General features: G+C 45.5%; 1 protein-coding gene across 1 annotated transcript in view; it reads right to left on the bottom strand.

Annotated features, from left to right (window-relative positions):
• The window catches only part of LOC309565500 (uncharacterized protein), a gene marked incomplete at both ends in the record, with an annotated part of 88,573 nt that extends 73,586 nt beyond the window's left edge, over positions 1-14,987 (bottom strand). Inside the window, one exon of the mRNA XM_082270470.1 lies at positions 14,900-14,987. Coding sequence (XP_082126596.1) covers positions 14,900-14,987 — 88 coding nt within the window. The remainder of the gene's footprint in view (positions 1-14,899) is intronic.
• Between the last annotated feature and the right edge of the window lie 674 nt (positions 14,988-15,661).

Here is a 15,661-nt window from a genome sequence, read left to right as displayed (position 1 = left end):
TTGGGTATCTATTTACTCGGCGTGACATCATCTTTCACAATATATGAAAAAAATGGGCTAACTTTACTGTTTAGTATTTTTTTAAAGGAGTGAAATGTGATTTTTCAAAAATGTTCCAAAAAAATGACAAAAAATATTGCAATGACCGCCATTTGATTTTTCAGAGTCTTTGCTAAAATAATATATATAATGTTTGGGGGTTCTAAGTAGTTTTCTAGGAAAAAATACTGATTTTAACTTGTAAAAAGTGTCCGAAATAGGGCTGGGGCTTAAGTGGTTAAAAAAAACTCCACACTGCAATTATTTTAAACACACCTTCAATTAATGATTCAATTACACAGAATCAGCAGCATGCATGTCATGGCTGTTGGGTCTTTTGGTTTTCTATTACTCTACTACACCTACTATTAGATTATTTACCATGAAGAGATATCATTTATACCAAAAACAGTGATTGATCTGGTTAGTGATGTTGGACTGCTATTATTTTGAACACAACTGTAGGTACCCTCTGAAGAAGTCCTGTATAGGATGTAATCTGTAAGGTGGAGCCACACCGATGACATGATCACACTGCAAGGACACTGTGTAACGCTAGTTACCATTGCAGAGCGATCTATAATCACAGTGCCGTAAAAAGTATATAATTTTTTTGTGTACCTAATGGATCAATGCCTTACTTTCTGTGTTTTACGTGTATACACATTTTTTTTTTTATATTTGTTTAGGATTAGAATAGTGCTGCTCTTTCAGTTAATTGGTGTAAAAAACGTTCAAGTGCTTGCAGACTGAACAAACTATATATATATATATATATATATATATATATATATATATATATATATATATATATATATATATATTATACACACACACACACACACTGCTCAAAAAAAATTAATGGAACATTTTGAAAACACATCAGATCTCAATGGGGAAAAATCTCATGCTGGATGTCAATACTGGTATGGACTGGGTAACGTGTTAGGAAGGAAAGGATCCCACATCGCTTAATGGAAAAGAAAATTATCACCCTACAGAGGGCTGAATTCAAAGACACCCCGAAACTCTAAGTGAAAAAAAATGATGCAGCAGGTTTGTCCATTTTGCTGAAATTTCATTGCAGCAACTCAAAACGGTCCTCAGTAGTTTGTATGACCCCCACGTGCTTGTATGCATGCCTGACAACGTCAGGGCATGATCCTCTTGAAACGACGGATGGTGTCCTGGGGTATTTCCTCCCAGATCTGGACCAGGGCATCACTGAGCTCCTGAACAGACTGAGGTGCAACCTGACAGCGTTGGATGGACCAAAACATAATGTCCCAGAGGTTTTCTATTGGATTCAGGTCAGGCAAGTGTGGGGGCCAATTCGAAGGAATCAATTCCTTCATCCTCCCGGAACTGGCTGCATACTCTCGCCACACGAGGCTGGGCATTGTCTGCACCAGGAGGAACTGAGGACCCACTGCACCAGCGTAGGGTCTGACAATGGGTCCAAGGATTTCATCGCAATGCCTAATGGCAGTCGGTGCCATTGTTTAGCCTGTAGAGGTCTGTGCGTCCCTCCATGGATATGCCTCCCCAGACCAACACTGACCCCCCACCAAACCGGTCATACTGAACGATGTTACAGGCAGCATAACGTTCTCCACGGCTTCTCCAGACCCTTTCACGTCTGTCACATCTACACAGGGTGAACCTGCTCTCATCTGTGAAAAGCACAGGGTGCCAGTGGTGGACCTGCCAATTCTGGTGTTCAATGGTAAATGCCAACTGAGCTCCACAGTGCCGGGCAGTTAGCACAGGGCCCACCAGAGGACCTCGGGCCCTCACGCCACCCTCCTGAAGTCTGTTTCTAATTATATGGTCAGAGACATTCACACCAGTTGCCTGCTGGAGGTCATTTTGTAGGGCTCTGGCCAGGGCTGCTGTTAGAAATCACGGGTCCCCATACAGCCTTTCTGACAGCCCTCAACCCCTCACCCAGGGGTCAAAGTGACTGAGGATATAGACTTATAAGTCCCTTTCTCTACAGCCTCAGATAAATAAATAGGAAGCACCCCCAGGGAGGTCTGGACAGCAGATGGAAGGAGCACATGTGCTAGAACCAATCCTCTTACAGTACAGCCGAAGGGGAGGAGAAGCTGGCAGCACTGCAGTGGGAGACAGAGGAGGATTGGTGTCTGCAGTAGGACAATACAGTTGGCCCTCCTGCTCAGCAGGTGCCTGGGCCCCTCTTTTGAACTGATGTGACCCAGGCCCAGTACAGAAGGGCTGGCTGTACTGCCTTATCAATGGCCCTGGCTCTGGCAGTGCTCATCCTGTTCCTCCTTGCACAAAGGAGCAGATAACGGTCCTGCTGATGGGTTAAGGATCTTCTATGGCCCTGTCCAGCTCTCCTAGAGTAAGTGCCTGTCTCCTGGAATCTATTTTATGCTCTTGACACTGTGCAGGGAGACACAGCAAACCTTCTGGTAAAGGCACATATTTATGTGTCATCCTGGAGGAGTTGGACTGACTCTGCAACCTCTATAGCAGGGATTCCCAAACTACGGCCCTGCAGTTGTCCAGAAACTACAATTCCCATCATGCCTAGTCAGGTCTGTGAATGTCAGAGTTTTACAAAGCCTCATGGGATGTGTATTTCTGCAACAGCTGGAGGGCCGTCGTTTGGGAATCCCTGCTCTATAGGGTCCATGTATCGCCTCATGCTACCAGTAGTGACACTGACCCTAGCCAAATGCAAACTAGTGAAAAACAGTCAGAAAAGATGAGTAGGAAAAAAAATTTGGTGGCCTCCACCTGTAAACCCATTCCTGTTTTGGAGGTTGTATCATTGTTGCCCATCTAGTGCACCTGTGTTAACTTCATTACCACCAAAGCAGCTGAAACTTATTAACAACCCCCTTTGCTACTTAACTGACCAAATCAATATCCCAGAAGTTTAATTGACTTGATGTTACACTCTGATAAAAAAGTGTATACATTAAGCATAATTGAGCATACAGTTCACCTAAAGCAGTATTAAACCCAAAACCAAAATAAAATGCATGCAGCTTATCAATTATCAGATGTGGTGGCTGCATTCGTTTTCTTTATTTAGGCTTTTTTTCCTCTGTTTTCACCTTGTGATCTGGCTGGTAACACACCTTCTGTATTATAGCGCCCCTACACTGGATAAAGGAGCACAGGGGGCACCTTTGGACAGCAGCATTGTTAGTCTGGAGGGGAGGGGAGTGTTAAGTGAACTAGCAGATCCACATACAGTACATTATAAAAAATTGAAGCTAAACTCCGGCTAATATTAAGCAGTTATAGCAAACAGTTTTTTTCTTCCTTTTGGGAGAAAGGCTTTACATAAATAAATGTTGATTATTGTATGCACCCCCCGCCAGCGATAAACAGTTTGCCTCATCTATGTAACAGCAAGAGAGCTTTTCTGTTGAAAAACAACAAACTTACTGGCTGGATCACCAGATGAAAACAGAAGAAAGAAAGCTTAAAAAAGAAAACTAATGCAGGCACCACATCAAAGAATTGGTAAGCTGCAATACAATAAATGTTTGCTTTTGGGTTTAATACTGCTTTAAAGTGATTGTAAAGTCTCATGTTTTTTTTTTTTTTTTCAAAAAAATAACAAACATGTTATACTTACCTCCTCTGTGCAGTTGGTTTTGCACAGATCAGCCCCGATCCTCTTCTTCTCAGGTCCCTCTGCTCTGCTCCTTGCCCCTCCCTACTGTCCAGTGCCCCCATAGCAAGCAGCTTGCTATGGGGGCACCCGAGCAGAGTCACAACTACGTGTATCCATTCAGACACGGAGCTACCATTCGACCGCGCCCCTTCTCTCTCCTGATTGGCTAACTGACTTTAATTGATTGGGAGCCAATGGCGCAACGGCTGTGTCTCAGCCAATCAGGAAGGAGAGTCCCCGGCAGCTGAGGGACTCATGGACATCGCTGGACAGAGAAGGACATCAGGTAAGTATTAGGGGGTGCTGGGGAGGCTGCTACACACACACAAGGCTTTTTATGTTAATGCAAATGTAGCGCACTGCCATTATCTGATAATGCAGACTTACTTTCCACTGTTTTAGACTGTCTCTGCATCCTTCCAGTGTTGGTCTCAGGTTTCATGCATCATACTCCTGAGTCTGGAAGAAAGGCATTGTGGGGACTGTAGTCTTTTACAGGGTGATGATCATGAGGCTAGAATACTCAAGGAACCGCCTTTCCCAGAAAGCAAGGAGACAGTGGAGCATCTTGGGAGGAGCTATAAAACTATCACTACTGCACAAGGCCTGACCCACTTCCAGAACCCAGCCTCGGTGGAGCGGATGCCTGTCGCTATACTGCGGATGTCACTGTAGTAACGCTGAGACAGAAAGTGGAGGTTGGCTGAATAACCTGAGGCAGCAGAGCGCAAGTTTTCCAGATGCCGGAGCGTGGGGGACTGCATCACCTGTTCCATAGGGCCCTCACAGACGGACATCAGAGTTAGTGAGAGGGTGCCTGCCTTTGATCCAGACTGCAAGTACACACCTTATCTTTACCCTGAGCACAAACAGTGAAGCAGATACCAAACCCCTTAGGATTACAATTTAACATCTTTCTATACTAAACCACAGTGGAAAATGTCTTGTATGAGCTCCAACTGCCGGTGAAGAACATTAGCAAGGCCTTGCTAGGGGGAGGGACATTGCTGTATAGTTGCTCTTAAAGGGGACATGTTCTAGTTATTTTGCTATATCTTTAATTAGAATACTGATGGAATAGATTAGCTCAGAGTTCTTCTGTAACTTGAGTATTGCTTTATTTACAGTACAGAATATCGATATACTTATAGAATATTACGTTGAATACTGTTCCTTGATATAATAACATTCTGTATACCTGTTGTTTTTCTGTGTCAGTCCTGATGAACCCTGATAGTTTATGTAGGGTTTAGCTGACTGACATAATATGACTTGCTTATTCATTGAGTAAACGTTAAAGCTAATTTATAGTGTGTTAGTGTGTTCCTTAAAGATCAGTGGGGTGGAACTTATTTTTGGGGTTGAAAGGCAGAGTGCGGGACCCGTTATACTTAAGCGGCTCCTACAGGGGTAGCACTACACAAAGAATGCATTAGAATAAAAAAACCTTCTGACTTTACAACTCCTTTAACTTTTCTATGCTAACATATTTGTATAATCACACAAGATTATTATTATTATGATATATATATATATATATATATATATATATATATATGATAATAATTATATTAACTCAATGAATCTACATGTGTATTCACACTGTAAGCCTTTTGCCCTGGGTTACATCTTGAGATTCTTTTATTGAGGCCTGTATGTGAATCGATCAAACTCCACATTGATTGCGAGGAAAATAAACCGGATCTTCGAGCTGCCAAATATTTACACAGCGATGGGAGTAGAGCAGGATTTAGTTTCCAACTAAAACATCAAAACAATAGTCTCCTAAAGCTGGACAGCAGGCCAACAGCTAAATACACTGCTTAAAAAAAAATTAAAGGAACACTTTTTAATCAGAGTATAGCATCAAGTAAATTAAACTCCTGGGATTTTGATCAGGTCAGGTAAGTAGCAGAGGGGGTTGTTAATCAGTTTCAGCTGCTTTAGTGTTAATGAAATGAACAATAGGTGCACTAGATAGGCAACAATGAGACAACCTCCAAAACAGAAATGGAGGCCATAAAATGTTTTTTTCCCTACTCATCTTTTCTGACTGTTTTTCACTAGTTTTGCATTTGGCTAGGGTCAGTGTCACTACTGGAAGCATGAGGCAATACCTGGACCCCTATAGAGGTTGCACAGGCAGTCCAACTCCTCCATGATGGCACAGCACAGTCCCAAGAGCATGGAGGAGATTCCAGGAGAGAGGCAGTAACTCTAGGAGAGCTGGACAGGGCTGTAGAAGGTCCTTAATCAATAATCAGCAGGACCGGTATCTGCTCCTTTGTGCACAGAAGAACAGGATGAGCACTGCCAGAGCCCTACAAATCGACTTCCAGCAGACCACTGGTGTGAATGTCTCTGACCAAACAATCAGAAACAGACTTCATGAGGGTGGAATGAGGGCCCGACGTCCTCTAGTGAACCCTGTGCTCACTGCCCGATACCATGGAGCAGTGGCGGCTGGTGCTCAAAATTTTTTTTGGGGGGGGGGGGGGGCACAAAAAGAAAAATGTAATAGGTATTGCTTTGCGGCAAAAAACGTGGTAAAAAATTGCGTGACTTTGAGGTCATGATACAGGCACGGCACAGGTGATGGTACAGGCATGGCACAGGCATGGCACAGATGGTATAGGCATGGCACAGGTGATGGTACAGGCATGGCACAGGTGATGGTACAGGCATGGCATAGGTGATGGTACAGGCATGTCACAGGTCATGGTACAGGAGATGGTAAGGGCATGGCACAGGTCATGGTAAGGGCATGTCACAGGTCATGGTACAGGCATGTCACAGGTCATGGTACAGGCATGTCACAGGTTATGGTACAGGCATGTCATAGGTCATGGTACAGGCATGGCACAGGTCATGGTACAGGCATGTCACAGGTGATGGTACAGGCATGGCACAGGTCATGGTACAGGCATGCCACAGGTGATGGTACAGGCATGGCACAGATGGTATAGGCATGGCACAGATGATGGTACAGGCATGGCACAGATGATGGTATAGGCATGGCACAGGTGATGGTACAGGCATGGCACAGGTGATGGTATAGGCATGGCACAGGTGATGGCATAGGCATGGCACAGGTGATGGAATAGGCATGGCACAGGTGATGGTACAGGCATGTCATAGGTCATGGTACAGGCATGTCACAGGTGATGGTACAGGCATGTCACAGGCATGGCACAGATGGTATAGGCATGGCACAGGTGATGGTACAGGCATGGCACAGGTGATGGTACAGGCATGTCACAGGCATGGCACAGATGGTATAGGCATGGCACAGGTGATGGTACAGGCATGTCACAGGCATGGCACAGATGGTACAGGCATGGCACAGGTGATGGTACAGGCATGGCACACTCATTCTCCCAACTAGCTCTGATGAAGGGGGAACACCCCGAAAACGCGTAAGCGTTTTTTTGGAGGTCTACAGGCATGGCACAGGTGATAGAATAGGCATGACACAGGTGATGGTAAGGTCATGGCACAGGTGATGGAATAGGCATGGCACAGATGGTACAGGCATGGCACAGGTGATGGAATAGGCATGGCACAGATGGTATAGGCATGGCACAGGTGATGGAATAGGCATGGCACAGGTGATGGTACAGGCATGGCACAGGTGATGGTACAGGCATGGCACAGGTGATGGTATTGGCATGGCACAGGTGATGGAATAGGCATGGCACAGGTGATACAGGCATGGCACAGGTGATGGAATAGGCATGGCACAGGTGATGGAATAGGCATGGCACAGATGGTACAGGCATGGCACATGTGATGGAATAGGCATGGCACAGGTGATGGAATAGGCATGGCACATGTGATGGAATAGGCATGGCACAGATGGTACAGGCATGGCACAGGTGATGAAATAGGCATGGCACAGATGGTACAGGCATGGCACAGGTGATGGAATAGGCATGGCACAGGTGATGGTAAGGTCATGGCACAGGTCATTGTACACAGGTACAGGCATGTCACAGGCATGTAACACACCCCCCCCCCCCCATCAACGCAGAGAGAGACCAGCGTGCGTGCCCCCTTCAAGGCACCAGACTGTGACAGTGTGCAGGCCGGCCCGTTCCCCCCCCCAAGGCATCACTTACCGGCTCGGCGGCTCAGTCTCACTGCTGCTGTGGGTCTGTCTGCGGCCTGCGGGACTCGGGAGTAGCGTCTCTGGGCTGGCTCTGCGGAGTCTGCGGACTGTTATCTCACAGCTGGAAGCTGGAACCCGATATCGACACTGCGGAGGGGGGCCGGGTGGAGAAGAGGAGAGTGCCAAGGGAGAGTGTTTTCTCACAGCGGTGTCGGAGGGAGTGTCACTCCACTCGTCGAGTCTGTCAGCCAGGTCAGGTGGTCCGTGGTCACTCCTGTAGACCGGTGACGGTGCGTCACTGACGCACGCACCAGCACCGCCCCCATTGCGACGTCAGCGGGGTCAGCAATCGGATGTCCTGGATGATGATTGGTCCAGGCTGGAGACTGGACCAATCACAGCCAGGATATCACGAAAGGCGGGGTGTCCTAGCGCTATGACCTGTGCCCAGGTTACGCCCCAGAAGGCAGCCAATCGACGCCTCTGCTGGGTCGTAAACCCCCCCCCCCCCATAGCCACCACATAGGCCCGGCGAACGGGATTTTTTTCTTTTAACTTTATTGTTCTTTTTGTAAACTTTTTTTCTTTCCTTTTTTTTAGGGGGGGGGGGGGGCAGCGCCCTGGCGCCCCCTATGCACAGGCCGCCACTGCCATGGAGCTTGATTGGCATTTGCAATTAAATACCAGAATTGGCACCCTGTGCTTTTCACAGATGAGAGCAGGTTCACCCTGAGCACATGTGAAAGGGTCTGGAAAATGCGGGGAGAACGTTATACTGACTGTAACATCGTTTAGCATGACTGATTTGGTAGTGGGTCAGTGATGGTCTGGGGAGGCATATGCATGGAGGGACGCACAGACCTCTATAGGCTAGACAATGGCCCTCTGACTGCCATTTGGTATCAGGATAAAATCCTTGGACACATTGTCAGACCCTACACTGTGCAGTGGGTCCTGGGTTCCTCCTGTTGCACGACAATACCCGGCCTTATGTAGTGACAGTATGCAGCCAGTTCCTGGAGGATGAAAGAATGGATACCATTGAATGGCCCCTACACTCACCTGACCTAAATCCAATAGAACACCTCTGGGACATTATGTTTCGGTCCATCTGACGCTGCCAGGTTGCACATCAGACTGTTCAGGAGCTCAGTGATGCCCTGGTCCAGATCTGGGAGGAAATACCCCAGGACACCATCCGTCGTCTCATTAGGAGGATGTCCCGACGTTGTCAGGCATGCATGCAAGCACGTGGGGGCCATACAAACTACTGAGGACCATTTTGATTTGCTACAATAAAATGTCATCAAAATGGAAAAGCCTGCTGCATCATTGTTTCACTTTGATTTTCGGGGTTTCTTTGAATTTAGCCCTCTCATACTTGCCAACTGTCCCATTTTTGCCGGCATAATCCTTTTGCTGTTGAGTGTTGGTCTGCGGATCAAACTTAGAAACTAAGAAGGCCTAAATGGATCTCCCTTTTCAGGGGGATTGCCTGTTGGGCGCTGCCCTGGATGACATGTAAAGGTCTCATGGGGGGGAAGAGTGCTTTTCTTCCACAGGCTAACAAGGGTAAGGGCCTTAGTAGCAGACGGGGTTCCCTCCTTTTCGGCTCACAAACAGTTTCTTCGTCCCTCGGGGACAGCCCATGTGGCGAAGTCCTTCAAGACTTCCTCGGGTGGTTCCAAATGACCCTGGTCTGGCGAACAAGAGATCGTTTTTTTCCAGACCTGCGGACAAGGCCTACTCGGCCTGAAGGTGCGTCCTTACCCTTTTATGGGGTGGGGGGACGTCTTTGCCGGTTCTTGGACCTGCAGCTGGCCCAGGTCCCAGGCAGCTGGGTTCAGGAGGTCATGCGGTCCAGTTGTAAGATCGAGCTTCGATCCATTTTTTTCCTGTAAGGTTTTCCCTTCCAATGTACGGCTGTCTTCGGATCGCTTACAGGCGCTCTATTGGGCAGTTCAGGTTCTGGTTCGACAAGGCTTGGTATCAGTACGCACGATGGTTGCTTCCCTTCATCAGGGGGATTCCTGGCCTTCATAGACATCAAAGCTGCCTACCTTCACATCCCATTTTATGCAGGACACCCACGGGTTCTTCGTTTTTGCTGTATGGAAGGATCTCTATCGATTTGTGGCGTTACCCCTTGGTCTCGCTTTTGCTCCTCGGGTCTTCACAAAGGTGTTGGCTCCGGTCCTGGCGCTATTTCGGCAGCGGGGTGTATCGGTCCTGGGTTCCTGGCCGATCTGCTTCTCCGTGTGGAGTCCCCTACGATGCTGACGACTAATTTGTAAGTCACCATGAAAATCCTGGAGGGGTTCGGATGGGTTCTGAACCTTCAGAAGTCATCCCTGGTCCCTTCCATGAGACTGGACTATCTGGGCCTGACTTTGGACTCGTCCTCAGTCAGGGTGTTTATCCCTCAAGAGAAGAAACTCTTTGAACTTCAGACTGCGGTTCCACTGTTACCGTCCAGCACATGGTCGTTCCTTCGGACCTGCATGCAAGTTCTGGGACTGATGGTGTTGTCTTTCGGACGGTCCCTTTCGCTCAATCCCTCTCAAGGATCCCTCAGAAGGCAATACTTCTCAAATGGGACTAGAATCCAAACTCCCTGGACACTCGGATCCGGCTGAGTCAGGTGTCCAGGGAGTTTGGATCTGGAATCCTTCCTCCCCTTTTTTACTGGACAATTGTGACCGCGGATGCAAGATTGTGCGGGTTGGGAGGAGTCCTCGGCAGGTTCTCTGCTTAGGGAGTATGGTCCCTGGAGGATCCAGGTTAACGATCAATATCCTGGAGCTGAGAGCGATCCGGCTTTGCCTAGTTCACTGGACCAGGCACCTGCAGCTGTCCAGTGTGCATTAATTTGGACTATGTCATGACCATGGCTTATGTCATTCACCTAGGGGGCACCAAGGGTGTCCTTGCGGTCTTGGCAGTGACAGGCATTCTTTGTTGGGCAAAGTGCCTTGGTCCAGCTCTCTACGCTGTTCCCTTTCCAGGTGTGGAAAAATTGGCAGGCGGATTGCCTCAGTCGACAGCCCTTGGATGCAGGGGAATGGCCCCTTCATCGAGAGGTGTTCCAGCAGTCGTTTCTTTGATGGGGCACTCCAGACGTGGATCTGCTGGCGTCGCATCTACAGGATAGTGCAGAGGTTTGTGGCCCACTCCCAGGATCCTCTGGCAGATGCACTGGTGGTACCATGGGTTCGGTCATAGGCAAGAACTTATGCTAAGTTAAACATGAACGATGCTGAGAAGTTTAGCACTGCCCATAGGCATAGCCAGAACTTTTTTTCTGCCTAGTGTCCTACTCCTGTAAGGGGCAGTATAACCCTACTAATATGGATCAGAGGACTGCGTCCGTCAATGAACTTAAGAGAAAAGGATTTTACGGTAAGTCAAAAATCCAGTTTTTATTTACCCCCTTGTGGACCGCCCACTGTATATTTACTGTGGAAGAGTGGCCGCTCTGTGCCAGATCACCTAGTACATGATCTGACACTTCTGGGTCCAGGTCGTATGAGCACCGCTGGTTAGAATCACAGCGGGAGCCCAGCAGCAGGTACCGCAGATTCAACGTCCGTCGACACCCGCCGATTACACAGGGCATAGGCAGATTTTTTTTGTGCAAACCAATCAATATACGCTTATTGAGATTTCTTTCCCCAAATTATGTAGCAGAATACATATTGGCCTTAACTTATGAATTCATTTTATTTTTTACACTTTTTATTGGATGTGTTTAATAGCATTTTTTTCCAAATTTTCAGTCTTTTTAAAAGCACAGAGGTGATCAAATACCACCAAAAGAAAGCTCTATTTGTGGGGAAAAAAGAACATCATTTATTTGGGTACAGCCTCGCATGACCGTGCAATTGTCAGGTAAAGTAACACAGTGCGTATTGCAAAAAATGGCCTGGTAATGAAGGGGGGGGGGGTAAATCTTCCGGTCCTGTTCTGGTTAAGACAGCATTGCAACTTATGAAGCTCACTTTAAAATAAACTTTCCCCTCCTAGTTAGGGCTCATGTACACAGAGCAGCTGATAACCTTTTCTGAATGCTGGAAACTGACAGCTGGAAAATGATAGTGAAAAACGCCCATTTTGCAACTTTTAAACAAGTCAATTATTAACTATCTCAGCCATTCTGTGAGAAAAGAGAGTAGCAGCAGAGAGAGTGGTGTGCTTGTAGATACAGGACTGTTTGTGGCTAATTTATGTATTTTCACTATGGATCCCATCATGAGCATGTGTGAGGAAATGCTCCTGATGTTGCAGAGGCTCGGAAGGCGTAGTAACCTGCGTTAGAGTTCATCGCTACTGGACTCATCCATTGATCCAGGCATGTGGTGAAATTTGTGTTTTTTATTTTTAAAAAGTATCAGAAATTGTTTCCCCTTTAACTACTTCCCACAAACCAATGTACCTGTACTTGAAGAAGTGGTTGTACCGCGGTGAAGCCTGCAGCTAGAGGCATCAACCCAGTACCAATTTAAGAGCCCGTAGTCAGCTTTCTGATAACAACCAATGTGGCTCAGCAGTCGCTCGCCCATTATCACAGGGAGCGGGAGGGGATGTCCCCCCTTCCCGCCACCTTTCGCCGCTCTGCTTGGACCTTCTGTCCCACCGGGAGACCCGAGCAACCAGCCACCACGTCCGCCAGCTGGTTAGAGTCCCGAATGAAGCTGAATTCGGCTTTGATTGGGTCTCCGATGAATTAACCAGGAAGTGATGTCACAACGTCGCTTCCAGTTTGCTCGGCTGCCACCGCTGTCGATTTTAAAAAAGTGACCTATTCAAAAATGCCAATTTTGATATTTTAAATACTTTTAAGTGCAGAGGAGGGGTCTGGGGTCTTTTACTGTCACTGACTATTTCTGTCACAAGGGATATTTACATTCCTTGTGACAGCAAAAAAAGTGATCAGATTTTTTTTTTTAAAGGAACAGTGAAAGAAATAAAAAAAATAATAAAATAAATAGGATAAGCGTCCCCATGTACTTGCGCACCAAAGAAAACGGATATGTATATAGCGCCCACAAATGTTCAAATCACATGTGAGTTATCACTACGTCAGAGAGAAAGCAATACTGTAATCCTCACAAAAGACCTTCTCTGTAACTCTAAACTGGTCGCCCTAAAAAACTTTTAAAGCGTCGCCTATGGAGATTTTCAAGTACCGTAGTTTGTCGCCAATTTTAAACCGTAATATATTAGGTATCCATTTACTCGGTGTGACATCATCTTTCACAATATAGAACAAAACTGGGATTATTTTACGAAGGCAAGACACAAAGGATAAAAAACAACAAAGACGCAAACACACACAAAACCAACATATTGGGACTTTCAGGAGGCAATGCCAATTCTAAGGCTACGTGCCTCCATCCCTAATCAAGTATATATGGAGGGGAAGGGGATAAAATGGGTAGATAAGGGGTAGTTCAGGAATCGGCATACTGGGTAAGGTAATATATAATAAATAATATATATAATAATCCATGACATCATGTGGATATTACTTCTTAAGAAGCCGATAATCCGAAGTTACTATTAAGGTAAAAGGAGAAGGGGTGGAAAAAAATCGGGACTTTGTATGAGGTGTGTGGAGTCGGTTGGGATATAGAATGGTACAATAACCTGGTAAAGGGTAAAAGCTTTAATAAGTATCGTCATAATAACATACAAAAAGTACAGGATGAGTACATGTGACAATAGGGTCAAAAAGACAATAAAGACATCTCATTGTTAGATCATGTAAAAATAGTGGGATATACATTGAAAAGAAAGTTATTGATAATGAGCCTGTATAAAATCCAGATAAAAATAATTTTGGGGATGCATCCAAGGTGAGCTCAATGCATTTTGTGGACAATATCCACTTCATCAGGAGCAGATGTATCCCAAATCAATATTTATACATAGAGTTGATGTAGATAAGAATGTTGTGGATAGTGATCCAGGGCCAATAAGTCTGTGCCTGGAGCTGAAGGAACTCATAGCTGCGGCCTGGGGCACACCCAATAGGCATACCAAGGTGACATATGAATGACCAGATTGGTGGATGGTGAATAGTATCGAGATATTGATCTCCAATGATATCTATAAGGATAAATGTGTAAACGTGGTGGATTAGTATAAAGTGTACACTGGTGCTACAGTGACAACAATGTAAATAGGTATGGGAAGAGATCTATACCATGATGGATAGTCAAAGGAGAGTGGAACAAAAAAAGAGAAGGAGAAAAAATAATAAAGAACCAGAAGATGGAAAAGGGACAGTGAATAAATAGTTAGGACCATATCACCAGAATGAGCAATAGATAAGTGAGCCCGTGACCAAGTGTAGGTGTATCCACTGATAAAAACAATATATTGTTAGGGAAAAAGACACAATTGGTGAAATAAGGAATGTCATTTGGAAGTACCCAATTTCAGCTGCAGCAGAGGCTCCTAGCGTCACGTCCACTCTCGATGAGTGAAGGCATACGTTGCCGCATCCCGGGCGAAATTACAGTCCTGGATTGTGGCACGGAAATCCTCCCCTATGTTTGAGCGCGATTATGGTTTAGTTTTTTTTTTAATTCAGTGAAGTGTACTTTTTCCAAAAAAAATTGCGTTTGAAAGATACTGGGTGACATAAAATATTGCAACGACCAGCATTTTATTCTCCAGAGTCTTTGCTTATATATATATATGTTTGGGGGTTCCGAGTAATTTTCTAGCAAAAAAATACTGATTTTAATGTGTAATGAACAAGCGTCAGAATAGGCTTGGTCCTTAAGTGGTTAAAGGAGGCACAGGCAGAAATAAAAACCTGAGAGGAGTTCTAATCCCTCTCCACTCTATCCAAACCTAAAAAAAATTATTTTGCCTTTAGTTATACTGTAATGTTTCTAGTTAGAGATCTTTGCTGTATATATAATGTAAAAACGAAATAAATACATTTCTTTAAAAATGGATACATCTTACTTCAAGCCTGAAAGCAGACAAAACAAGTTACAACAAAAAGTTACATTGTAACTCTTCATTATTGTTTGCAAAGTGCTGAGCTCTGCGGGTAGAGAAAAAGAGGAAGAGATTGTTACCTGCTTCTGAACGAAAGCACAAGAAGAAGAAGATAATAACCCGAAATCCTCGTAAGACTTGATCACTTTGTTTCTTTTCGTGGTCCATTTTGGACTAATTGCCAAGGATATCCTTCATAAGAGCCCAGATTAAATTGGTCCCGTTGTGCTTCTCATACTAACATGATCCTTCACTGTTCCTGTCTAGCTGCAAATGGTTGTCCTGGAATGCAAGGTTTCACTTTTGATTTCCAACTACAGCAAAACCTTGTCTCAGCCAATCCGGAGAGAGAGTCCTGGACGGATGAGGGACTCATGGACATCACTGGAGTGAGATGGGGCTCAGGCAAAGGCGGATCCAGAGTCTAGCCTCGGGAGGGGCACTGCCAGAAAATAAGTTGTTGCTTACAGAACTGTATTGTAAAATGAACTGCACTCCTGTGATCCATAGAAGTACAGCCAAACAAGCTTTCCCCGTACTTCTCCTTTAAGTGTGTACCCAGCTAAAAGTGGAAAGGGCTTTAGGGGGGGGGGGGGGACATAAAACAGAATTTGTGCCTACTTGCTGTATACACTGCACACACATACCACAGAATGCTCCTAAGTACCGTGCCACAGGTAACCGTTTTATAGATACATATAAACCTCAGAATGAACGATCGTTTTTAAAAAAAATTAAATGTTTCCATTACATATGCTTTACTTCACACAGAAACTGATCACTGAGCCTACTTTTCATTACAACCTGCAACTGTTTGGATAATAAACACTTTGGTCAGGGCT

The sequence above is a fragment of the Pelophylax lessonae genome, assembly GCF_965119305.1.
Source record: "Pelophylax lessonae genome assembly, chromosome: 10".
Lineage (NCBI taxonomy): Eukaryota > Metazoa > Chordata > Amphibia > Anura > Ranidae > Pelophylax > Pelophylax lessonae.
Note: the sequence above shows the minus strand (reverse complement) of the source record. Positions and strands in the feature narration are given on the sequence as shown.